Source organism: Pipra filicauda, unplaced genomic scaffold, assembly GCF_003945595.2.
Source record: "Pipra filicauda isolate LSUMZ 115617 unplaced genomic scaffold, ASM394559v2 scaffold104_size2351352_pilon, whole genome shotgun sequence".
In the NCBI taxonomy this organism is placed as follows: domain Eukaryota; kingdom Metazoa; phylum Chordata; class Aves; order Passeriformes; family Pipridae; genus Pipra; species Pipra filicauda.
The window spans coordinates 754,789-779,790 of NW_024103485.1; the positions used below are offsets into that span (position 1 = coordinate 754,789).

Consider the following 25,002-nt stretch of genomic DNA (forward strand, 5'->3'; position numbering starts at 1 on the left):
AAAGAACTCATTGGGATAGAGCTGGACAGGGGGAGGTGGGCAGAGGAGGTGGGCAGGGCGGGAACTGGAACCGATTTACGCGTAACAGCGATTGAAAAGCCAGTGCGAGGCTTCTAGTCACAGCAGAGGAGCACTGAGACGCCCCGGACTCAGCCCTAGGGTGGGCTGCCAATGAATGGGACGGCAAACACGCTGTTTTTCCCGCAGGAAGCGGGATGACGGAAGGAATTACGGCTCGCCCACAGGCGGGATTTCCCATCCCTCTCGGCGAGGCCGCGCCCCGCCCGTGACGCGCGTCCGCCTGGAAGCGCTTCCTGCCCGTCACTTCCCGCACCGCCGCCGCCGCTCCCGCCGGGCCGGACCCGACCCGTGTCCCTGCCCAGTCCCGCACCCCCGGCCCCGCCATGGCCATGAGGCAGACCCCGCTCACCTGCTCCGGGCACACCCGGCCCGTGGTGGACCTGGCCTTTAGCGGCGTCACCCCCTACGGATATTTCCTGATCAGCGCCTGCAAAGGTGAGGCGGGACGGGCCGCTTTGTCCGGCGGGGCCCGGCGAGGAGGCGGGAGAGCCCCGGGGTGGGTTCGGGGGAGCCCCGGGGTGGGTTCGGGGGAGCCCCGGGGTGGGTTCGGGGGAGCCCCGGGGTGGGTTCGGGGGAGCCCCGCTGCTCGCAGGCCGCGCCTCGCCGGCCCGGGGGGCTGTGCCTGGGGGGGCCCTGTCCATGACACAGCTCGGGAGCTGTGGAATGACGGCGGGAGCGCACGGCTGGTGTTCGCGCTGCTTCCATGGCCGGGTTATCCCGGGGGGTGTCGGAGCCCCGCGTGCGCCCGGCCGGGATCCGAACTGCTGAGGGGGTGGGAAGCGTCCACAGGGGTTTATTGGTTAAACTTCCCGTTTCTACCGTCTGTGCCCACGGGCCGTGGGTCCAAAGTGAGCTCCCGTGTGGCCAGGGCATCTGCCTTGCTGCACTCGGAGTGATGAGAACTCTCTTAGTGTGTCAATGGCATTGCCTCTTCATACGTGTATATATTAATCTTATGTATGCACACATTTTAAAGGACGTTCCTTTCTGCCTTGAAGTGCTTCCAGCTGAGCTCTGCACTCTTTGGTAGCCCCCAGAAAAAAAAATGATAGGAAAGGCTTTCTATTAGTACTTCATTTTTATCTCTCTCTGTTTAAACATATCTCATTGCACACATGAGGCTGTGCCTGCATACAGGCAGCCTGATAATATTGTACCAAAGTAAAAAAAACAAATCTGTCCTACCCGAAGAAAACTTTAGTAAAAATAAAACTCGAACATTCCCTTCTATCTTAACACAAACCCAAAGAAAACTTTAGTCAGAAAACTTTTATTTCATTTGCATAAGTATTTGAATGTGTATACTGTTCAGATGCATGCAGCAAGTACAGCTGCACAGCTAAGCCGTTTAGCTAAGCTCTTTTACAAAGAATGGCTTCATAAAATATGAGGTATTTCCACGTGCTGGTGCAAGGGAATATTAAAAAAAAAAAAAAAACCACAACAAAACCACCCCAGTTTTCTTCTTTTACCATGTTACCTGAATGTTGGTTTTGTTTCTGTGAAGATGGCAAGCCTATGCTGCGTCAGGGAGACACAGGGGACTGGATTGGCACGTTTCTAGGCCATAAAGGTGCTGTTTGGGGTGCCACTTTGAACACAGATGCCACTAAAGCAGCGACAGCAGCAGCTGATTTTACAGCGTGAGTGATTAACTGTCTTTGTGGTCTGTATTTTGATTTTAGTCTGTAGTTCTCTTTGGTGACGTGATGTAGCTGTACCTAATTACTGGTTCATTTTTTTTTCTTTAGTAATTATTAGCTTATTTTTGGCTAGCCAAATTAAAACCTAGACTTTTAGCATCTTGAAAGCAGCTACAGTTAATTCCAACATGATGAACAACTGTGATTGCTTCTTGATATGCTTAATTACTGTACTGGATTGCTAGAATAACTTTTCTATGCAGCTCTAATTTCTGGCACTATAGTTAGAGTAGACTTGAAAGAGTAATTTTTACTTTGTTTCTAGCAGTTAGCGTCTTTTTATTATAAGAAAATTCTAGTGAATAATTTCTTTGATGTTTATAGTGGTGTTTGTGCTGTTTGCAGTATAAATTAATATTTGGCAAGTTGGGTCTTGCTAGTAAAAGGCAATCTCTATTTATAAAGTTGCAGAGAAGAACTACTCTTAAAACTAAAATGCTCATTAGTCTACATGGTCCTGAAAAAGAGGATAAAGGAAAGTTATGGGTTAGTCCAAAAAAAGCTTTAGTAAAAACATATAATGTATTCTTGGTGAATAACTGAGTTATAACTTATAAGAATGTAACACTTGTGATAAAATGTTATAATGGCATCAGGAATTATTGCTTACAAACTCATGTGACTGTCCAAGTTCATTTGTCCTGGTGCTTCTAAAATATGAATGTTTCCTCTTGCTGTTTAGCAAAGTGTGGGATGCTGTGTCAGGCGATGAACTCATCACATTGGCTCACAAACACATTGTCAAAAGTGTGGATTTTACACAGGTATGAGAAACCTTTATACCTCATACACCAGGAAAGTAAGCCTTAGAGTATGTTCTGCTGTGAAGTTACTTTTCTGCTTTTTACATGTGTATCTCAACAGGCAAATAATTAACATACCACTGCTCGTTTTTAAGATTGTAGATTAAATGCAGTAAGGGTATTAGAAGCTGTCTGAGAGAAAGAACTGTTATTTTAACTCACAGATGAAGGCTGGTATTTTGAATCAAAATAGAGTTGACTCTCTGTAACTTCTGTTTCAGGATAGCAATTATCTGTTAACAGGTGGACAAGATAAGCTCTTGCGTATCTATGACCTGAGCAAGCCAGAAGCAGGTGAGTCTGCTTTTAGAACTGATTCTTGTTTCTTTGGAGTTGAATACAAGTTCTGAAATTAAAGAGTTTATTTTCTGTTACGAGTCACAAAAGACAAAGTTGAGGATTGTTTTACAAGTGTAGTGTCTGTACCTTTTGCTACAGTAAGGTCATAGAATTATAGAATGGTTTGGGTTGGAAGGGTCCTTAAGACCTTAAGATCATCTTGTCTCCAGCCCCCCTAGACCAGGTGGCTTAAAGCCCCATCCAGCCTGGCCTTGAACACTTCCAGGGATGGGTCATCAATAACTTAAAGTTTATCTATAATGGACTTCAAGCATAGCATGTTTCAATTCAATGCAGACTAATGAAAAATAAGTCTAAATAATTAAATTTCAGTCATCTGAAAGAAAAAAAAGACTCCACATATTTGTTTAAATTTGTGTTGATACTGAACTACTTATGGTTGATATGAAGCTAGAGAACCTTGATGTTAACCTAGTGAAGTTTTTTAAAATTAGGCAATCAGATATCCAGTTTACAATTTATCCTGTTTCTGGAATAAGATCTACAGATAAAGTCACAAATGTTTGAAATAATTCTACAGTTTCTAGTAAATGGAAATCCATATAGCTTAAGAAAGCTCCCAAACTGCTGCATGACATTATTTCATCTTCTTATATTTATTCAATTATTTGGCTTTATTTTAAGAACCTGACATTGTCAGTGGACATACTTCTGGCATTAAAAAGGCTTTATGGAGCAGTGATGACAAACAGATTCTTTCAGCTGATGATAAAACTGTCCGGTAAGAAGTTGTTAACTTTCAGTTTGCTAAGAAGCTCAGTTTTATTTCTTGTCATAACCTATGTCAGAATATAGTTACTTTTTTTTGTTGTTGCTTTAAGGATAATCCCAGATTATTATAGTAGCATGCAATGGGATAAAAGCCTCGGAAGAGTAACTGGAAACAGTGCACAGCTGATAGAAAAAGCCCTCTTTCTTTGCCATGCTGGTAAATTGAGTAGGCCTTAGTGTTTTTATAAGATGTCTCATCCAGTGATGGTTAAGTTTACTCTGTCTCCCGTTGGTAGGAGATGTGTTGAAACCAGATAAACCTGGGCTGCTGGGGAGATGAATTGACAAAGACCCTTCCTCAGACCGTGCTCTCCAGAAAGGATGGAAGATGTGCCTAATGGCTTCCTCAGCTTTCTGGCTGATATGACCAGTGTCATCTCATGCCTAGCAGAGCCAGCTAATGAACAAAGATTCTTACTTACAGTAGAACAATTTAATTTCTGTTTAGATAGCTCTTGGACCACTAGATAGAAAACTATATTATCTTAAATGAATCTCTATACAGATTGGCATTAGTACCTCTTGGTCTCGTGAGGTAAAAAGGCAGAATGGAATTTTCAAGCTTTGCTTCTAGAAAGATCTATTGCTTAGGAGATTTAAACCAAGATTTTTAATCTCCAAGAGAATCCTTGAGTAGTTAACTGGTGTGTGTACCATTTAATGTTGTTGCATTAAACTGCAAATGTAAAATTATTTTAAAAAGGAGGTTTGTCTTAAGCTTGGCCTAGGTGACAATGCAGATAATGCCACTGAAAATCTGAAAGTACCTGTGGAATCAAATCCCATTCTTCAGATGCCTTTTTTGATCCAGGTCTTGCCATGGATGGGAGATGAAAATTGCTTGACTTGCTGAAGTAATCTGAGAGTCTTCTTTTTCCTTTTTGTTTCCCTTTAAGCCTTTGGGACCGGAGTACCATGACTGAAGTGAAGTCACTAAATGTTGCAATGTCAGTGAGCAGCATGGAGTATGTTCCAGAAGGACAGATACTTGTGATAACCTATGGGAAGACTATTGCTTTTCATAGTGCAGAAACGTGAGTGCACAGCACAGAGTTTTCACAGGTTGTGTAATGGGCTTGGTAATGGGGATGAAAACTGACAGTACAAGGCTAAAATCACCAAGCTGTCAGAACTGGCATCAGTGGACATCTTTTCTTGAATGCTTCTGCCTTAAAATAGTGAAACCTAACTGTCTGTAAGGTGCTAGGCTGTAAGGGTTTGGTGCCATTTTTTGTTTCACACTAGCTGTAATTGTGGTTAAATACGTTTAAGCCAGATTTCGATGCATTGCTTTTCAGAGAACTTATTTATACATCTTTATGATATCTTAAGAAAGAAGTTATATGCTTAAACATATTCCAGAAAGTAGTTCTGAATGTGTGAGCTTTTGTTTTGTTTATTCTAACTGGATGAGCATGGGTTTTGAGTATTAAAACTTGCTTCAGAAACTCTGGGGGGTTGTATTCTATTTTTCTGAAAAGCAGCTGAGATTAGTAAAATCACAGTTTCTTTGTTCTCAGGATTTCTTTTTGAATGAACTTTATTAACAAACTTTTCTCCCTCAGTCTAGAGCAGATTAAATCATTTGAAGCACCTGCTACAATCAATTCTGCATCACTTCATCCTGCGAAAGAATGTTTGGTTGCAGGCGGCGAAGATTTTAAACTCTATAAATATGACTATAATACAGGAGAAGAATTAGGTATGTTTGTTTTCTACAATCAAAAAGGAGTTATGAAATGGGCATCCATTAAATAATGAATAGTAAATGAAGCTGCTGTGCACAAATAAGGTCTTAGCATAGTATGCTGTGCAAGAGGGTGAAAAGGTATATTACCAGTTTAAGCATTTTTTCCTATCTCAGTATACCCAACATTATTCTTCTAGAACTAATTAAAACCTACATTCAGAAGCTCTTTGCACCTATTTAAAAAAAAAATCATGTTCAGTATTGCTTCTGTGTGTTAACTTGAGCATCATACTATAGCATTCATTAGATATGTCAGCTGCCTTTATGAAAAACGTGGTACATGTTGGCCAAATTTACTTGAAACAAAAAGCACATTTCCAAGCTTTTTCATTGATCCTGTCCTTGTTTAAAATTGTACGTGTGTGGAGTGTGTGGTTGAAGGAACAGAGCATGTGTATTTTGTGCTGCTGGCTTGCTTTGTAGTTTTGTCTAGAATAAACAAGCACCTTTTTTCTTGCAGTTAATGAAACATTAATATTTTACCTAAATTAGACATTGCTGAGATACCAATTCATGGAAGCTTTGTTTTGTATCAGAAGCTAGTTACTGAGAAAGTGCCCTCTCATCAGTGGTTTTTTTCCTCCTCTTCTGATCGGTTTGTACTTAATAATTTCAGTTGTTGGCTGAAATCTGAAATTTATGGTCTTGGTATGTTCTGTTATAGAATCTTACAAAGGGCACTTTGGTCCAATTCACTGTGTGAGATTTAGCCCTGATGGAGAGTTATATGCAAGTGGCTCTGAGGATGGTACACTAAGGCTGTGGCAGACAACAGTAGGAAAAACCTATGGTCTTTGGAAATGTGTAGTTCCTGGTAAGTGTGGGCTTGTTCCTGGTGAAACTTGGCTGCTCCATGGGTGCTTTTTAAATAATATCTATTATTAATGGTAAACAATTAATTTCTTGCAGCAACTGCTGTCTTCTGAGGGTTTCTATATCCACTCACATCTGATAGATTTAAGGATGTACCTTTGTAGCTATAATGTAAGCAATTAATCCTGTAAGCTTTTTGTATATAGACACTTTGTGGATATTTAAGCAAATAGCCTGATGTATTTTTATGTGAATGAGCAAGAAACATGCAATACCACCTTCACAATTCTGAAAGGGATAATCTCTAGAAAGAAGTATGGGTGGTAGTTTTATATATTACTTTGGTTCTCTCAGCTTGGGGGGAGGGAAGCAATAACTGCAAGTGAGTTTCATTAATGGAATTGCTTCATTAATGGATGTTTCTTCTCAGCACTAAATTAAGTGGAAATTACTTTTTTATTATTATTAAGGTGAATGGGTGGAACTGAAGGTACTGACTATTTTTTTTCTTCTCCTCTACAGAAGAGGAGAATGCAGAAGCAGCAAAAGCAAGGGCTACCCTTCCAGGAACTGCAGAGGAGGAAATAGGTAATGCACTGAACTGTCAGCTTCCACTCAGCTAAGTGTTAAAAGATCAGTCAGGATGATAGCAGACTTTGGTGTGGAAGAGGTAGTTTCCCTTAAGTATCTTCTGGCATTTTTCACTCTTTTCAAAAGGTGTTTCAATGCATTTTCCTGAAAATCACCATGTGGTAAGTGTCAGACTGGTGCCTGGAGCTGTGCAGGCTGAACAGATGGGCTTGAATAGCTGAATCAGGCTGAATGGGAAAACAAACTGAACTGGTCTTTAAGCCACCCATGCAACATTTCTTTGGTTTATATATCTAAGGTGAAGTTAAATAAAATTCTTTTTATTTAGTTGCAGAAGAGATTGCCTCTGAAAACTCAGATACAGTGTACAGCTCAACTCCTGAAGTTAAGGCCTGATTACTGCAACTGTTACATGACACATGGACCTACAAGACTAAATCAAGTGAGCAGTGACAAACAGCAGCCTTCCAGAGTGAGCTCTCTACGTAAGGCAAAGATGGGCAGTAATTGATGAGAATGCGGTGGAACTGGGCTAGGTGTTGTCTGTAAGAGAACTGAGTATCCAAATAAAAACCCAAAAGACAAGTAGTAGAGTTCTGCTGTCTTTTTGGCATGACTGCCTACTGTCTTTTCAAAGAAGTGTGCAAGCCAAGATCCAATCTCTCCAATTTCAATTAGACTCATTGTAGTGTGCTTTCTTTATTATGGAGAAGAGATACAATGGCTTTTACCCCCTTTTTTTTTTTTTTATTTCCTTGAAAGTTGGAAGAATTGGCTGTAGTTGAAAAGAAGGGATTATGTACTTAAAAGTATTTGGTTCGGGTTTTGTTTCATTGTATGCTGCTTCTGAATGTTTAACTGTTTTCAGTTGTCTAAATAAAATGCCTCTCAAAACTCGTACGTCACTGTTGAGCATTGGGTTCGTGAAATGGAAAAGCAACCAAATTAATCACGTAATCCTTTCCAGCATCTTGGTTTTGTACTATACAGAGGGAAAGCAAAAGAATGTTTTAGTGTTGGTACAGAGGTTGGCAAGTTCTTTGATCTGTAAGCTTTGTGTCTTTTTTTATTCTTTAAAGTTTGAATGTAAACGTGAGTCTCTAAAATGAAAAACAGCGAAAACTCCTAAATTAAATGTGCTGCCTGAAATATTTGGTTGTACATGAAAATCTCAGAAGTTGGCTGCGAATCTGTATAAAGCTTGGGTTTAGTCATCCAGACTGGATAAAAAAGTTACTCTTTCAAGGTTACAAATCATATTTTCTTCATTAAAGAAAATAATTGCTGTTCTTCCACTTGTCATTTCCTTTAATGTTATGCTGAAGGTTTTACATAATGCACTCTGTATGGAAAAAGAGAAAATTATACAGAGGTATATTTATTCACACACCTTTTTACATTTTAATATTCATACTTGTCCTTACTGTCCTTTTGGATTTTTTTCCCAAGAGTGCAGTAGTGGTGTCATCTTAGAAAACTGAAGCTTAACCTTTGAACATAAATTGAAACATGGGCCGTTCTACCTGAACATAAAGAAAATACTTGTGAGGGCCAGTCAAACACTGGCAGAGGTTGTGAAGTCTCCATTCTTGAAGATACTGAAAACACAACTGGACATGGCCCTAGGGAGCCTCCTGTACCTGAACCTGCTTGGAGGGGTGGTTGACAGAGGTCTCTTCCAGCTTCACCTGTTAGTTGGGGAGGAAATAAGAACAAAGCACAAAGTGATACTGTAAATTATGGTTTCTTAGTGCATCAGAGGTGTTAAGGGTATATTATTTCACAGACTCTGTTCCAAAATTAGTTTTGCAATTATCTGAATTTTATTTTAAAAACTAGCAACTTCCAACCCTCTGATTTACAGCTAATTGTCTCTAACTTATTAATTCCACTAAGGCTTTTGAGGGCTCCCAGTCTAGTACTTCAGCCTAGGAACTTCCTTCTACAAGTTGAAGCATGTGTTTAAAACAAGAAATCAAAATGAAACAGAGCTATACTGAGACAGACCTAATATCTAATAATTGCTGCCAAAACACTGCAAGAAATTAAAAGAACTCCAAAGCAACCAAAGTACATGAAAGCTTGTAACTTCTGCACTGTTTTAATGTATTCTAAAGTACACAGTGCAAATGGTATATATTCCTTGTAGAGTGACTACTGTCTTTGAAGAGTTGCTTCTCAAAGCACACATGTAGTTTTGGTGGGGAAACGCAAAAAAAGTGTCCTCGGTTTTCAGAGCTGTGACCCTCTGCTGCTTTACCTCATCCTGTTGTTTGTGGTTTCTTTGTTAGCACTCAGCAAGTAGTGCTGAAGCTGGAAGATGTTTCACATAAATGAGAGTATTAGGGCATGGTCTTAAGCTCTGCCAGGGGAGGTTTAGGTTGGATATTAGGAAGAAATTCTTTACAGAGAGGGTAATCAGGGACTGGAATGGGCTGCCCAGGGAAGGGGTGGATTCTCTGTCCCTGGAGGTTTTTAAGATCAGCCTGGATGTGCCACTTAGTGCCATGGTAACCACGGTGGTAGTGGATCAAGGGTTGGACTTGATGATCTTGGAGGTCCTTTCCATCCTGGCTGCTTCTATGATTCTATGATTAACAATGTTTAATACTCCTTTTTCGTGCTAGTTTGTGTCCTTATAGCTGTGGGGAAAAAAAAAATTAAAGCCAAGAAGTTGTCAGTGGCTTTGTTATCGGACTTCCATTTTTGCAGGTGTCACTACAGGTGAGTAGTGACAGTACCAGAGTTTTACAGGTCAAGTTCATAGAGCCCATGCGTATGTGTGGCAGTAGCTCTTCCCTGAAGATTCCACATGAAGGAACTGGAAAGTGGCTTGACTCGTGGCCACCGAAACGGGCAGGTTCGGCGTCATGTCATGTCATGGCTGGGCTTCGGGAACAAAGATTAAGGAAGGCTCTATCCACATTTATTACAGGCACGCTGGTGGCTAATGAGGCCAATATGAGATAGACATATCCGACTGCAAAAGGCACAGCAGAAAGACTCCTTAGATGGTATATTCTGCAAGACACGATTCTTTCTGTGTTGTCTTTTCTCCTCGAGAGTGATCCTGCGTGCGTTCTCAAAGGAGACAGCTGCGTTATAGATGGTGTGTCTCCAGGCCTCCCGATTTGAGGCCAGAGTAGAACAGTTATGGTGATCAACGTGGCCAAGGCTGAGATGTTGTTTCAGGGAGTCCTTGTATCTTCTCTTCGGGGCTCCTCTCTTGCGGCAGCCAGTGGCAAGTTCACCATAAAGCAGGATCTTAGGGAGGCGGTGGTCCTTCATCCTGGAGAGGTGCCCTGCCCATCGCAGCTGTGTTCTCATCAACATGGCCTAAATACTTGTGACTGCTGCTTGTTCTAGAACAGATATATTGGTCACGTAATCTGACCAGTGGATGTTCGGCGTTATGTATCGCTAAAGGAATGGCATATCCATGTATCCATAAAGGAATGTCCCCGGAGCTCCCGCTGCCGAAGGGTCGTGCTGTCGCCCTGGGGAGGCTGCTCGCTGGGTGAGCCCAGAGCTCCGGGCTCGGCGCCCACGTGGCGGTGCCGGCGAACACCCAAGGCCGGGCCGGACCCGCCGCCGCTTCCTGCCCGCGGGGCGGGGCCGAGCTCTGCCCGCCCCGCCCGGGTCGGCGGCGGAGAACCATGGCGGGGCGAAACCCGGGCACCGAGCTGGGTAAGGGCTGCCCGGGGGGATCTGCGGGGCTCCCGGGAGGGGCTCCCGGCGGCAGCCGCGGGGCGCGGGCGGGCGGGCGAGGGGGTGCCTGGAGGCGCCGGCCCACCTCGGTGTGTAGGAGCCGGGCTGCTGCACAGCCTTGTCTGTCTGAAAAAAAACAAAGCAGACCTACGAGTCCTGTAGGTTTTCTAAGGTATTCCAGTGGCACGTAACCGGGAGGCCGGCAGGAGGCTGGTTTTCCCTTTGTTACTGGAGGTTGAACACAAGTTGGGGTTTCCCTGTGTCACACAGGACTTTGGCTGGAAGGGTTCCGAGCAGGCTGTAGGGCTGCGGGGCTCCACAGCCCCAGTCCTGTCACAAAGCTGGACTTGCTCCTCTCTCACACACCTTGCTGGTTCTCACGGAGCAATCCTCCCTACTCTCCTTCTTCCCAAGGGATTCAAAACACTTAATTAGTTGGATTCGTATTTGCAAATCTGGGACTTCACCTCTTCTTATCATTCTTGTTGCTTGCTCTCTGAGGAGTGATAGGGATTTTCCAGGTGGTCTCCAAGCCCGAAAGTTGGCTCTGCCTCGGGTGAAGCAGAGGGCAGCCAAAAAAGGGTTTCTCTGGAGCAATTAGGAGAATTTCCCTTCTACTCGTTGCCGGGAAAAGAAAAAGAGCTACAGCTTTCTCACTTCTCCACCCAGCAAAACCCAGCTGCAGCAGTGGAATGAATTGAAGGGATGAGCCTTCCTACAGTCTGCCTTTAAGGTGTGATAATTTGGTCAGCGTGAGTAAGTGGACAGTTAAGTGGAGGAGATACGGGGGTGGCATCACGGAAGATGGGAAGCAAAGCTGGTGTGGGACAGGGATATCTGTAAGTGCGAGCAGAGTTCAGGGGGCCGTGCTGCACGTGGTGTCATGTGGCTGCACTCCTATCACGAGAACAAGCACAAGCATTTTTACAGAATTAACATGCAGTTTAAATTATTAACTTGTGGACAAATGAGAGTTGGCTGCGTTTTCATTCACTGAAATCATGGACGTGTTGCAACTCCTAAAAGTGAGCTGTCTAATTGCTCTCTGATGTGCTTGTTTGTGGGCTCTTTGTAAGGGGGGGTGAGTTTCAGCCGTAGCCACCTGAACAGCATCTGTTTGCTGAAACAAACATGTTAATGACATAGTGACAAAACTTCTGTGTCTGTTAGGAAAACAAGTTAGCCCGAAAGTTTGCAAATACACTCCAGTTATTTTAAACTAGGTGTGTGGCATGCTTTTTCTTACTGTAAACTCAGTCTTGCAATTAATTGTTGGTATGTGTGGGGAGTTCAGAAACTTGAATGTGAAGCCAGTTCAGTTCTTATGAAGCAGTCATCCTCCAAGAGGCATACACTCAAGGAAGATCCTACTGTCTAGTGGGAAATTATTGGAATAGATGGGCAACCTCACTAACAGTTGGCTGGATCTTGCTGTGCAGCCACAGTCAAGGGAAAAGTGTTCAATGTGCAGCTGACCAGCACAACATAATCACTGTTTTTTTGCACCCAGTAAAATAATCTTTGAGTATATTCCAAATACTTTCTATAACACTGTCTTCTCCTGTTAAGTAGCCCTTCCCTGCCTAAGAGGCAGAGTCAACTAATGCCCAAGATTATCAACAGAGAGCACAGAGCGATGGATATCTTCAGGACTGCACCATGTGGCCTCTTCCAGCTGCAGCTGATTTACCTGGAAAGGCCACTGCCCTCTGCTTATCAGCAGATACTTGTTGCCATCCCTTCCCAGTGATCTTTATTTAAACCAGTTGTGGTCAAAATTAGCTGAGTTGGATGCTTGGGACAGGTGTAGTAGGGGAATGGTGTGGTGACCACATTTAAGTGGCAGCTTCTAGCAGCTGCTTTAAAGGGAGAATCTCCCTGCCATTTACTCTCCTGCTAAATACACATCTGAAATACAGCAATATTCTTAATACAGCACTTAACATATCCTACTTAGTGCTGTACCTTAGCTGGTAGCAGTGTTCAAAAAGAATGTGTTAAACCCTTACCTTTATCTTTTGTGGTTGCTAACAATACACACTGCTTCTGTGATTTAGGCACTTCAGTTTTTGAAGGTTTTTCAAACTTGTGGCAGCAGCTTTAACAGTAATTCAAATGATTTGCCCTGTGTCTCACACAGCATTTTGTAGGATTATAGTTTTCTAACAGGGACATCTAGTGGTAAAATATATTTTACTTAAAAATATATTATTTGAGTCCTTTTCTGTGTCTATTTCTGTGCTTGCTACATGTCATTATTTAAGCAGTAAATTTCTGATCCTGCTGTCAGAAAGCATCTATTTGTTTATCAACAAGCCAAGCTCTTCAGAAATCATGGAATGCAGTGCTTTTCCATGTGTTTGTTTTTTTTTTTTTTTGTAAAATAAATATATTTTTGTAAAAGCCCTTAAATCCTTCCCTCTTTCCCATCACTGTGCATTTGTAGAAGAAGGTGTTTGCTTGGGATAAAGAACAGGTATGTGTTCCACAGATGAAGACACTGATGTGCACAGTCAGAGGGTCACTAGCCTAATACACTGATACATTTGCCATCATAAAGTCATGTAAAGAAGCCAGATAAAGAATTTTACGAGTTTTTCATTCCACAGGGACTGTTTATGGAGTCATTCTTGGGTACTTGGGTTCACCACGATGCCTGCAGGGCCTGAGTCTGCCTCTCCTGCTCTGCTCACAAGGTTGCTCGGTTATAATAGACCGGACGTCTCATGTTTTGTCATATTTCAGAAAAGTATCAGATGCCACTTTTTAATGCCACTTCACAACAAAATAGTGAAAGATGTCAACGAGTATCAGATTTATATGTGTAAGCTAGTACCATACTTCTATGGTTTGGGGATGCAGACATATGGGTTTTCTGTTCCCTGCAGGTGCAATTTTGAAGGAACGACTTCAGAAGTCGTGGAGAAAGACCTTTAGTAACCTTGATTAGAGGCAGAAAATGGCAAAATAGAAAGTTTAAGACCAGGCAGTGTTATCTACTGTATTTATCATTTGTTATTCTGGTAAAAGGGTAAATGGCCTGACCAACTTAATTGCCTTCCATAGTAAAATGACTGGATATGTTGACATGGGGAGAGCAGTGGATGTCATTTAATTCTACTTCAACAAGGCTTTTTACACTGTCTTGCAGTATTTTGTATCCAAGTTGAGACAGTTGGATGGAAAGATACTGAAATTGTTGAAAACCCGGTCTCATGGTTGGGCTGAGAAGATGATGGTCAATACTCTGCTTTGGGGCTGGTACCAAGCAGGGCATTACAGGCATCTGGCCTGGGACTTGTCCTGTTTAACACTCTTTTCAACAGATGTCCAGCAGGCCCAGAGACAGAGCCCTGCCCCTGGAAGGACAAGTCCCAGCAGCTACACGGGGCCTCCTGGGATGTTCCAGTGGGGACATGGACAGTAGTTTATGGGGAGAGAGGGACTGTCCCTTCTGCCCAGCACTTGTTAGAACATTCCCTGGAAGACTGTGTCCAGTTTTCTTGCTTCATAATAGGAAAAAGAGATTGATGACCTGTCACAACTTCAGCAAAGGGACACCACAGTGGGTCCAGGGCTGGAGCATTTGCCCTGTGAGGAAATGCTGATGGAGCTGGGTGGGTTCAGCCTGGGGAAGCAATGGCTTTTGGGGGGCCTGACAGCTGCCAGCTCATCCCTGCAGGGAGTGTACTAGAAGGCAGAGCTGTGCTCTTCCACAGCATTGCTTGATGAGATGAAGTAAGACAGCAGCCAGAGAAGTTCATACTGGATATAAGGAAAAACTTTTTCATACAGAAGAGTCCAGTGGTGGGACAGGTTGCCCAGAAAGGCTGTGCAGTTTGCATCTTTGGGGACTCTCAAAACCTCATTGAGCAAAGCCCTCAGCAGCCTGAGCTCAGTGCTGATGCTGCATTGCACAGGAGTTTGGACAAGTGACCTTCAGAAACCTTCCAGCTCAAATTATTCTATATGTTTTTTTACCTCTATGTGTGTATGTATGTCTGTGTATATATGTATATACATGTATGTCTGTGTATTCTGAGCAATGAGTGACTGTTGTTTTGCAATGTTCTTGGATCTAAAAAAACCAAAATCTATCTGTGTTGCTCAGACCCTCTAATTGAAGGGCCAGAAATACATTCATTATGTTTCAATTGATATTTTTAATTATAGTTGGTATTTCTGAGCCATTTACATGTGAGAGCTAGCCTGTTGGTAAGTGGCATTTAGGTAATGAAGTGTTGCATCCCTTTCAAGACAGCATAATTCTGTTCTAATATATTAATAGCTGGTTTTAGCCTGTACTGTGGCTCTGGTTCTTCACTGTTCCTTTCTAACACCTTTTGAATCTGCTGGATAATTTTAGTCAAATTTGAAGGACAGGTAGATGTCTCTGAAATAAGTAAGGCACTGGGTGGAGTGACCAAATTAGTCCCTCTGTTGAGAGAAAGGCAGGCACAGATCAGCATTCACATGATTTTTCATTCCAAGTTGTTTGTTTGGGCTTTATGCAAGTAACAACATCCTGCTTTAGTCCATGGTTGTAGGGACTATGTCAGGACAGCTGAGTTACTGGAGTGAGGAGAGGTCTCAAGCCAGGGAAGAAGAGAAGGAACAACAGGGTACTTGGATCTGCAGGAAACCAGGCCCCTATATCTGCAGCTTTCTTTCTGAGGAAAGACTTGTCAGTGTTTTTCAAGACTTGTCAGTGTTATCCTCCTTTGGAGGATACCAGGATCCACTGTGTGATTTCACTAATGTCACAAGATAGTAGAGCTGATTTCTAGTTCAGGGCTTGTGCTTTCATGTCCTGCATCGAGTATCTGAATGCAGATGGCTTTGGGGCTGAACTTCTTTCATATAAAGAAAAAAACATCCAAAAATACGGACCTGTTGGTCCATAGCAAGTGTCACTACGGAAAAATAATTAAAGCTTCTGCCTCCACGAAACTGAATAACCCCCAAACCTCTAAAAAGCTTACATGGTAAGACAACTGGAACGAGACCTGATCCTGAAGCCTTTTCTCTCTCTTCAGTGGCTTTGCTCGGCTCTGCATGGCCAGCTGGGGTCAGCCTGTGTCCAGCTGAACTACCTCGTTTTCCACTGCAGGTTCAGGATGCAGTTTCACTCCCTTCTCCAGAAATAACAGCTTTCATCACTTCCCTTACTCGTTTTATCGTGTCTTCATGGTAAGAGCAGGAGCACACATGCTGTTTCTGGCACAGAGAAGGAAATAATCAGTTGGGATGCAGCTTCTTTTGGGGACAGTGCTGCCTTAAAATGCTTGTGAAACTACTGCCTCAGGCTTTTTTGAGCTTTCTGTTTCACCATCTGAAGGGATGCCATCGACACATTTTTTTTTTAAGCTTTTGGAAAGCCTAGTTGGTTATATGAAGAATGTGTTAGGTACCTTGGATATTTATGTAATTATCCTAATGAAGTGGTTTTGTTTATTGTTTTCTGAGGAAATGCTTGGTATTTTTGGGTTCGTGTTCTTCAAAGAGAGGAGATGAATTTCCTGCTAAGAAACTGAATATGATTTCTTCAAATGTCTTCAGAGAAAAAAGTAAAGTTGAAGAGTGATTACAGAATATTGGCTAATTAGCTGTAGTGTAACTGCTTTAATTACTTTTATCCCTGAAGCCACATGACTGTGCAGATGACTAGCAGATGACTTATTTAAAAAAAAAAAAAAGACGTGTTCACACTGCAAGGTTAATGAGCCTAATTAAATATAGTTTTCCTTAGCCAGATACTAAATCATAAAGCTTGGGGGAGTGAGGGAGGGCAAGAATCCAAAGGCAGTCAGTTCTATTTCAAATAATGGTTTTATTCTGATTTTTAATGGGAAAAAAAAATGCTGGAATTGTGATTGGTTTTGCTGAATAGAGATACTTACATCTAAAGATTTGATGAGACCTCACATGGCAAACTTTGAAAGTCTATTTTGAGACGATTACACTGAGACATATTTGTTTTCACTTGCCCATTGCTTTAATTAATGTAGAAGTGGGCTTGAATAAAAGGTCTGTGTTAGATGGAAGTCTCCATCTGCTGCTGCGTATTACCAGAACCTTTGTCCTTCCTTGTGCTGTGCAATTTTTATGACACCATTTTATTTCCTGTAGTAGGCCACATACTGTCTCACATTAGGCTGTACAAAAAGGATGGAGTTCTGATTTTGTAAAATTATTTTTTTTTAAACTTTTCTGCCTTTGCTGTGCACAGTGGTTAGAGATCCCACATTCAGAAAAATACCTGGAGGTCCAAATTCTATGATCTTTCAAGGAAACTTGTGTCTCAGGCACCAGAATTAGATATTAGATGTCACTGAGTTACCATGTGTGAGTTACCTTCGTGGTTAGCCTTGACTTACTGAACACAGAAGGTAAAATGTGTTACACAGTGAAAGGGGCTTAAGCCAATGAATTTCATCATATTTGCAAAGAACATTTGGTCAGCTATTGCTGATCAGCTGATATTTGGTAATTTTCAGAGGTGACTTTGGTCAAAGCAAAAGTAGTAACTTATTTCACTTCCACACTTCTTCCACATCTTTTCTTCCACTAGTTATGAGTTTACTTTTTTCTTTTTTTTTTCTTTCTTTTTTCCCTTTCTCCAAAATGTCATAATACTTTTTTCTTTAAGGTAATATAGTGTGCAGTGCTCTGTGTCCTGAAAAGATTCCTCAGACCCTCTGAGTAGCTCAAAAGTCAGGTGGGGTAGATACAACACCTCTATGTGTGTTTCTACCCAATCCAGCACGTGATGAATCCTGAATCCTCTCCAAATAACGACTAATGCAGAGTTAACCTCATGGGGGAGATTTATGTTCTTTCATTTAAATTTTCATCTCAAACTTGAATTTTCCCTATGCAGCAGACTGGACACTGTCTTCATATTCTCCCAAACTCTTCTACAGAAGGCTGGAATTTTTTATAAATTAATTGTTAGTTTTATTTATTGGTTGTCTTTAGTAATGTAGAAAGAATAGGCTAACTGAAGGGATCCTTATTAGAGAATGAGAAGCTGATTTTCTTCATCTAAACTTTTTTCTTTGATTTTATCACATTTTCCCAAGGGGCCGAAAGGTTACTGTGCACCCAGTGGGGCTCCAAAGCTATAACAATAAATGGTATTATGATTAAATGATACTTCCTAAGTACTTGGCACATAGTAGGAGAATCATAACACAGAGTTTGTGTTTCCTACTTTTACGTATGTATTCATCTATTTATGTATGTATGTATGCATTTATTTATTTATTTATTTTGTTGGTTAGTTAGTTGTGTTTTCCTCCCTCATGGACTTTGTCAGTATTCCCTGTAGTGGCCCCATGGGAATTGGTGGATGGGCACTGCAGGAACTTCAAGCTTAAGGCAACTGCAGGGGTTGCAGAGGTTTTGCTAGTCTGTGTTTCAGCTGCCTGTATAGTTTGCATTTATTGACAGGCAAAAAGGAGGAAAATTCCAGCCATAGCTTTTGTAGCAATAGCTTTTCTCACCTGCTTTGCACATGTCAGCTGAGCTTCTTGCTTTTGGGGCAGAATGGATCAGCCTGTAGCTTTGAAAACACAGAGAAGTAACAAAGAGTTTGTTGTTCACCTGGTTTGCAAAGTTGCAAACCACTCCTTTTCCTTGTTGCTATGCAGTGGGTCTGATGCTAAATTCTAAAGAAATCCATAAATTCTTTAGGATTCCTTTGAAATTCCGTCATTGATTTACTTTTTCTGCTTTTAGCCAACATTTTGACCTTGTAGACACCACTCATTAATATCTTGCATGTAGTAATAGGAAAGTGGTAGCACAGTAGCTTACTGTGCTCAGAACAAGATTTTATTTAGCTATTAATGCTCTTATTCTGCATTTCCAGTGAGTCATCTTTACCCTAAATTGGTTTCTCTGCGGCTTTTTGTAAGTCTAGGAAAATGAGCTTTTATTTACACATACTTTGGCTAGTTATATTAGTTTTCTATTTTTTTTTTTGCTATTAAAGCTATCAAGGGTAAGATTTCTGTACCAAATTAGTGATTTTGGCTATCAGCTTTTTTTTTTTTTAAGTTTTAAACCTTTTTTTAAATCAATATGCTCGAGGGAAATGCAAATTTAATGCAGTGGTAAAGAAGATTCATAGAGATAACATGCTCTTAATAAAGTCAGTCACCCAGAATTATTAGAATTATTATCTCCTGGTATCTATGTCCATGTCCCTATTCTGACCTCAACTGATGATGATATTTGATGATTGATGGGGGTGATTTGCTGATGATTGGTGGTTAATGATTGTTGATGTTGTTTTCAGAGTATTTTGATGGAATGCTTCTATGATTAGTATTTAGAAAAAATATTTGTGTTTTGGGATATGAGAGATTTTAAAGATATTCCGATTTCTTTTTCCTGTGTACTCCCGTGAGCAGTTTGTGTATATTAATATTAAAAATTTACACTTTTGGTTTATCACACTAAGCAAAAATTTAAAGATTCAAGAGCCTGAAACCCTCAGTTCTCCTTTTTCAGTCAAGTTACCCTTTGTTAGCCTTCATTAAGCAGAGTCCAGTACGTGGTTCTTCTAGTTTTAGACAGTATGTTGAGCATCTGCTTGTCTTTGGGTTATTGTTCATGGATACTGAACCTCATTGAAGTTGTGAGTTGTCTCCCTTCAGTGGGCACCTGAAGGAATTCACACGTTGAAGATGTTGCCCTGAGTCCTCCCAGGTGCTTGGCAAGGTGAGCACTTCTAGGGCTGCTTCCAGAAGGGTGTGTTGCCCAGAATTCAGTACTTTTGGAAACCTGCAGTTAATCAGGCCCTAGTAGCAAATTCAGTAGCATAAGCTCCAGACAATAACAACCTAAATGCTTTGTTATGCCTGAGTTTGTTCAGGGGTTTTTTTGAGCGTGTGGGGTCCAGCTTCTGTAAACAAAGGTTCACGCACACAAAAAATGTTGTTGTGTCCTGGGACCCAGCAGACAAGCAAAGGGCTGAATAAGTGTTACTGTTTATTCAGAATTAAGAACTAAATCAGCAAGCAAAGGCAGAAGGCTGTTTTGTGGGTGGGGTTTTTTTCATGCTACATGTACTTAGTCCAGGACTGGCAACACGATGTCTCTCATCAGCGCCAAGTTAATTCAGTTGTAATGGCAAACAAAACATGCTGTGTGAAACATCCAGTTCACAGATCATACTCTAACAGAAGTTAAGGCTATTTTGGACTGGTGATAAGTACACAAGTCCCTAAAAGGACATGAAAGCACAACATGCTCTTCAGAGGTTCCAAACCAAGCTACAACTTTTTCTAAAGTACCACACCATATATTATAAGAACACAGAAATAGATAAGACTTTTTTTTTGTTGTTTTTCCTCCCAGAACTTGGCTGGATCTCAAAAGTGTATGTGAATCGACCTGCAGTTGTGAGGCATGCAGAACAAATTAAAAAATGGAAAACTTTGAAAGGTAATTGGCAAGTAAGTGCTCTTCTTATGCATTCTGTTCCTGTATTTTTAAAGCAGTCGCTCTCCCTCTCCAGGCTGTAATATTGAATTTTTTTCAAGATACATGTAAACTTAAAAGATGTGCTTGTCCATGTCTTATTTTAATAATTTGTATTTGATGATGATGGGATGGAATAAGGTGACGCATTTATCCAAACAAGTTAAAAACCTTATAACTCATGAGTGGCAAAACCGCAAATGGATTTAAGTCATCTTTATTCATGAGTGGATTAAATTGTATATTACTATCCCACCACATTTATTCTCTTTCCCAGACAGACTTCTCTGCATGCTGCCATCTTATTTTTTTTAATTTTAAAGCTGTAAGATAGGATCGTGGTCCCTGTCAAGTTTGACCTACCTGGATGATTTTTCTTTACTTAAACATTCCCAATGTGTGTGATTTCATTGCTTAACTAGTTTTTACCTAAAATTAAAAAAAAAAGTACTGACTGACTGTGGCATTTGGAGGGGGGAAGGAGCCCACTAATATTAGGGGGACTGACTTTTTAACTGCTGAGATAAGGTAAATGGTGGGTTATTTTCCACCTTACTATAAAATAAGTTCATGTAAAGCATCACTAGAGCCAGCGGTGCAAATGAACTTCTCTGAAGTTCATTGAACACACGTTTAGAGTGTGTTCAAGGCTGACTTGAATTCATTGAACACACGTTTAGAGTGTCCTGGCAGTTAGCCTCAACCTCTGCTGGTTGCTGCCCTCCTGGCAGAATTGACAGATACTGGCCTGGTGTGCGTTTTGGTTTCTCCAGTTTATACATTACACAGAGCCACTCAGTCACCAGCGTAAGCTGATGTGTTCTGCAGTGCAGGACAGGGGAGGCACAGCCACGTGCTGGCTTCTGCCCCCTCAGTGGCAGGATGGGAAGCGCTGAGAGGGGAATGGCAAGCAGAAGTGGCTGCAGGATGATGCTCTGAGTGGTTTGGCAGGGCGAGGTCTGAGAAATGCTGTGCAGCAGAGCTGGAGCTCCCAGTGAGCTCCCAGCCACTGGGTTGTAGCTGGTGTCCAAAAGACAGACTGATTCTTCGTTCACCAGACAGCTGTTGTGCGAGAAGATTCATGGGATTCCTCCCCACCGCTCACTAAACAAGTGGTTTGTGTGCAGCAGTAACTGAAAACCTGGAAGCAGGAGGAAGGAGTCAGTGAAGGATCAGTCTTAACAGTGGGACATAGTAGAACAAAGCAAGAATCATTTAATTACATTTAATTCTTGAAAAAAATTGCTCAAAATAGTCGACATCCTGAGCCCAAGCGTGTTGTGCAGCCATTCTGGAGTGGCTGAAGCTGTGTTCACAATGAGCACAGATCTTGGGGATGACAGTTTGGGGATAATTTGATGTAGCTGTAAGATCCTACTGGGAGGTGATAGAAAAAAATCTTCCTGCCTGTTTTTCCGTCCTGAAAGTTTGTGCTTTGTGTGTTATGATTAAATAAAAATAATGGACATAAACTGAGGAAAGTTAGACACCAGCTCAGCATTTTCTTGTGCATAAAAAGTTACTAAAAAGTAACCAAGTCCAGTGGTTCTGAGTTGGGAAATAGTGTCAGGGAGAAAATCGAGAAAATCATAATCTTGGCTATCCTCAGATACTGCAGGTAAAGTAATGTAAAAAGAAAGTCTGATTTGACCACACTTACTGTATAACTAACAGAGAGAGCCACAGGCTTTCATTACAAAGAATCATTTGGAAGAAAGGGATTTAGTGTCACTCCCACAACACAGCTGGAGGACAAATGTTTGTTACTAACACTTCTCCACCCTCCTGTGTAGAAACATTGGTACTTCAGCAAGGTTTTACTTTGAAGAATGTCAGAAGCATCTCTCCTGTATTTGAACACTGTCATTGCAGGATAGTCGTGTGCTATTTATTTCAGAGATGATTTTGAACCATTGCGTGTTTGAATGTAAGGAGCATCACTGATTCGAATTCTGCAGCCCATTTCCCAAAATACACATTTGGAAAACCCTTTAAAAAAACCCCAAAGTTATTGGAACTCCCTGACTACATCTGTCTTGATCAGTTTATGATTCATGTCATAAGAGATGAGACAAAAATTCCCTGGAACAAAGGATAAAAAAATCCAAGTAGAAGAAACACAAAACCATTTAAAGTGAAAAACCCCTTTGAAGTATTAGAGGGTGAAGGGAGAAATCAGTTAGAAAGCAGTCAAGCTTAGACTGACAGAGGCCAGTGATGGTTCATTACTCTGTTGAGTCACCCCAAAGCAGGTTTCAGTGTCACATTTGCTGCAGGTGCCAAAAGGAGACTCCCATCAGCGAAGTGTGAAAGTTTGGTAGGCAGGCCAGCCATGGAAGATTTGCAGAGTAATACCTTCATGCAGAAACAAGCTTAGCTGCCTGCACTGACAAATCGTGTCACAGAGCAGAGCAATCAGAGAGGGGCTTTATGGACTTTGCTGTTGCAAACTCTCCCCTTGTACAAGTGCCCAGAAAGAGATGTCAGCTTTTAGTGAAGCCATCACTGTAAATGAGCATTTGCTGGAAGACCTTCAACAGATATTTCAAAATAATCTGTTAAGCTCAACTTTTGTTCAGCAAAAAAGCTCATAAAATTTTTAATTGTGCTTCTGTTCCATTCTTTGATTAATAAGTATTTTAAAATTCTGTAGCATTTTCATATAAAGGGTGCTTTAGCCTTGTCACTTAGCTCTTGCTTTTGATTTTTAACTTTGCACCAAATAATTACGGAATTGGTTTTTATTCCCGATTCGCACAATAGAAAGTGGAAACATCTGGAGTCTAGACCCTAAGTTTGAAGAAGGTGGGGTTCCTAACCCCCCCAATTCCACATTTCCCTCTCACAGCAGGATAAGCATGCAAGTGTGCAAATTGCTGATGTGTAAACTCCTCTGTGTGCTGTCGATTGCAAACCTGTGCTTCTCTTGAAACGTGTATAATTTCTTGTGCATACAACCCTTAAAAGATACAGACATACTGTGTAGCACAAGGCATATTATGGCAGTGAGGTAGCTCACATAGGTGGTTTTTATCTTTGTCTTACAGAAACAAGATGCTTTTTTTTTTTTTTCTGGATAAAAATGTCTGATTCTTACAGAGCCCCATTTGGTAGTTAGCTTTTGCACCAAAAATTGGAATTTGATCCTTTGGTTCTGAGAGTGGACTTCTGATTCCAAATCTTTTCTGTATCATTAGATGCTGCTCAAGACATGAATAAATATCTGCCAACCCTGTCTATCATAAGCCATTATTTGTGTATCCTCTATCTTATCCTCTGCGTTTCCTCATTGTCAGAGTGAGCGCCAGGCTTCCGATTCCTGCATCTTCTGAGTCAGTTTGGCTTTGGAAGTTTAAGTGGAAATACTATATTCCTTGTTTTGCTCCCTTTGTAGGCTGCTTGGCTGCTGAAAGCTGTCACCTGCATAGACCTCACCACTCTTTCAGGCGATGACACTCCTTCAAATGTTCAAAGACTGTGTTTTAAAGCAAAGCATCCTATCAGAGAGGATCTGCTCAAAGCCTTGGACATGCACGATAAGGGTATGGGAGCTTTTGTTGTGTGTATTTTGTCGAGAAAATGTCTGCATTTCCTCATTATTTTTCAGTTTTCAGAAATGGCTCTGGTCCACTGATTAAAGTCGTATGGTGTAGAACCAAAGTGGAACCAGGCCTCTGGTCTAAACCGTATACATAAAGTATCAAAGATTGTTCTTTTTTTTAAATTTGGATTTATGGACTTTTCACACAGTGGAAGTATTAAATATGAGGTCAATTATCTAGGACTTTTAGAGGATAGTATTTTAACTAGAAATGCAGTAGGACTGCTTTAACATAAAGACTGCTCGATTGCTGCTGGCCTCAGTCTGGCTCAACAAGTAAGAACAGTTTGTCTTGCAGTAATTTGCTGATTAAGCATGTCTTAACTGTACCTGTTGGCATTAAACTGTGAATCTGTCGATAAATATCTTGGAGTTCTAACTCCTGCTGATGCAGGCTTGCTCCGAGGGTCAGGTGAAGGAACACGAGGGAGGAAACAATAGGGAGAATTACCTGAACCGTTTGAGCAATAGAACAGACATCCCTGGTGCAGGTGCTTAAGACCCTTGTGAGAGTGCAGAAGTGGGAGATGAGAACAATGCACATGTGCTCATAATATGGAGTGCACTGGAGAAGGCAGAATTCTGTGTCTGAAAAAGTGAACTGTGGCTTTTGCAGGAATTACTGTTGGAGCAGTTTGTGTATATCCTGCAAGAGTCACCGATGCTGTTAAGGCCCTAAAGGCTGCTGGTTGTAACATACCAGTAGCTTCAGGTAAGCTTTATTCAAAAATATACAGTTAAATATTTTGATGTTATAAAATATGTGGAAAAATCCAGAAGTTTGGGCTTGCTTCTGTGTCAGGGAGTAAGGTGAAAAGGTAACAGGTGGAAGGATGGGAATGGAGGGGAGGATTTTCTTCTGGTCTAATCTTTTGTTTTCTTTCAACTTCAAGCTTATCAGGAATGCCAGGTCTCTTTTGCTGGAAGCTCTTCACAAAGGTCTTTAAAATATATCAGTGTTTTCCTCGCCTGAATAGAAGAAATTGAGATAGTATGCTGGACAAGTATCAGTGTACACTAAGTAGATGAAGAAGATGATGATAATAATAGAAGTTCTAATATAAAGTTTATTTTCTCTATCAGTTGTTTGGCTTTTAAGTGTAATCCTATCTCAAGTTTAACCGTAGCCAGCAACTAAGAGCTGCTTGCTCACACCCCCCCTCCCAGGATGGGAAGGGAAGGAGAATTGGAAGGGTAAAAGTGAGAAAATCTCTGGGTTCAGATAAGAACAGTTTCATAATTCAAATAAAATATAATTAATAATACTAATGGTAATAAATGCAATGAAAAGGAAAATAATAACAAAAAAAAAAGAGCAAGAAAACACAAGTG

General features: G+C 41.3%; 2 protein-coding genes across 3 annotated transcripts in view; both read left to right on the forward strand.

Moving 5' to 3' along the window:
- The first annotated feature begins 308 nt into the window (after positions 1 to 308).
- On the forward strand, positions 309 to 8,162 carry LOC114001908 (serine/threonine kinase receptor associated protein). Its single transcript, XM_027747487.2, has 10 exons — positions 309 to 516; positions 1,589 to 1,724; positions 2,467 to 2,548; positions 2,809 to 2,881; positions 3,572 to 3,668; positions 4,615 to 4,752; positions 5,284 to 5,420; positions 6,133 to 6,282; positions 6,804 to 6,869; positions 7,201 to 8,162. The coding sequence occupies exons 1-10, from the start codon at positions 405 to 407 to the stop codon at positions 7,266 to 7,268; spliced, it is 1,059 nt and encodes a 352-aa protein (XP_027603288.1). The 5' UTR covers positions 309 to 404; the 3' UTR covers positions 7,269 to 8,162.
- A 2,316-nt stretch (positions 8,163 to 10,478) lies between these two features.
- Positions 10,479 to 25,002, forward strand: part of DERA (deoxyribose-phosphate aldolase) — a 53,134-nt gene continuing 38,610 nt past the window's right edge. For both annotated transcript variants that reach the window (XM_027747482.2, XM_039379400.1), the window contains exons 1-4: positions 10,479 to 10,559; positions 19,947 to 20,044; positions 23,464 to 23,611; positions 24,287 to 24,382. In XM_027747482.2, coding sequence (XP_027603283.1) covers positions 10,529 to 10,559; positions 19,947 to 20,044; positions 23,464 to 23,611; positions 24,287 to 24,382 — 373 coding nt within the window. In that variant the 5' untranslated portion in view covers positions 10,479 to 10,528. The remainder of the gene's footprint in view (positions 10,560 to 19,946; positions 20,045 to 23,463; positions 23,612 to 24,286; positions 24,383 to 25,002) is intronic.

What these genes read in the sequence shown, in the direction of transcription:
- LOC114001908 (XM_027747487.2), top strand. Translation starts at nt 405, where the DNA reads ATGGCCATGAGGCAGACCCCGCTCACCTGCTCCGGGCACACCCGGCCC. An exon ending in TAATACAGGAGAAGAATTAG is followed by an intron (nt 5,421 to 6,132) that starts GTATGTTTGTTT and finishes GTTCTGTTATAG; the next exon opens with AATCTTACAAAGGGCACTTT. An exon ending in AACTGCAGAGGAGGAAATAG is followed by an intron (nt 6,870 to 7,200) that starts GTAATGCACTGA and finishes CTTTTTATTTAG; the next exon opens with TTGCAGAAGAGATTGCCTCT.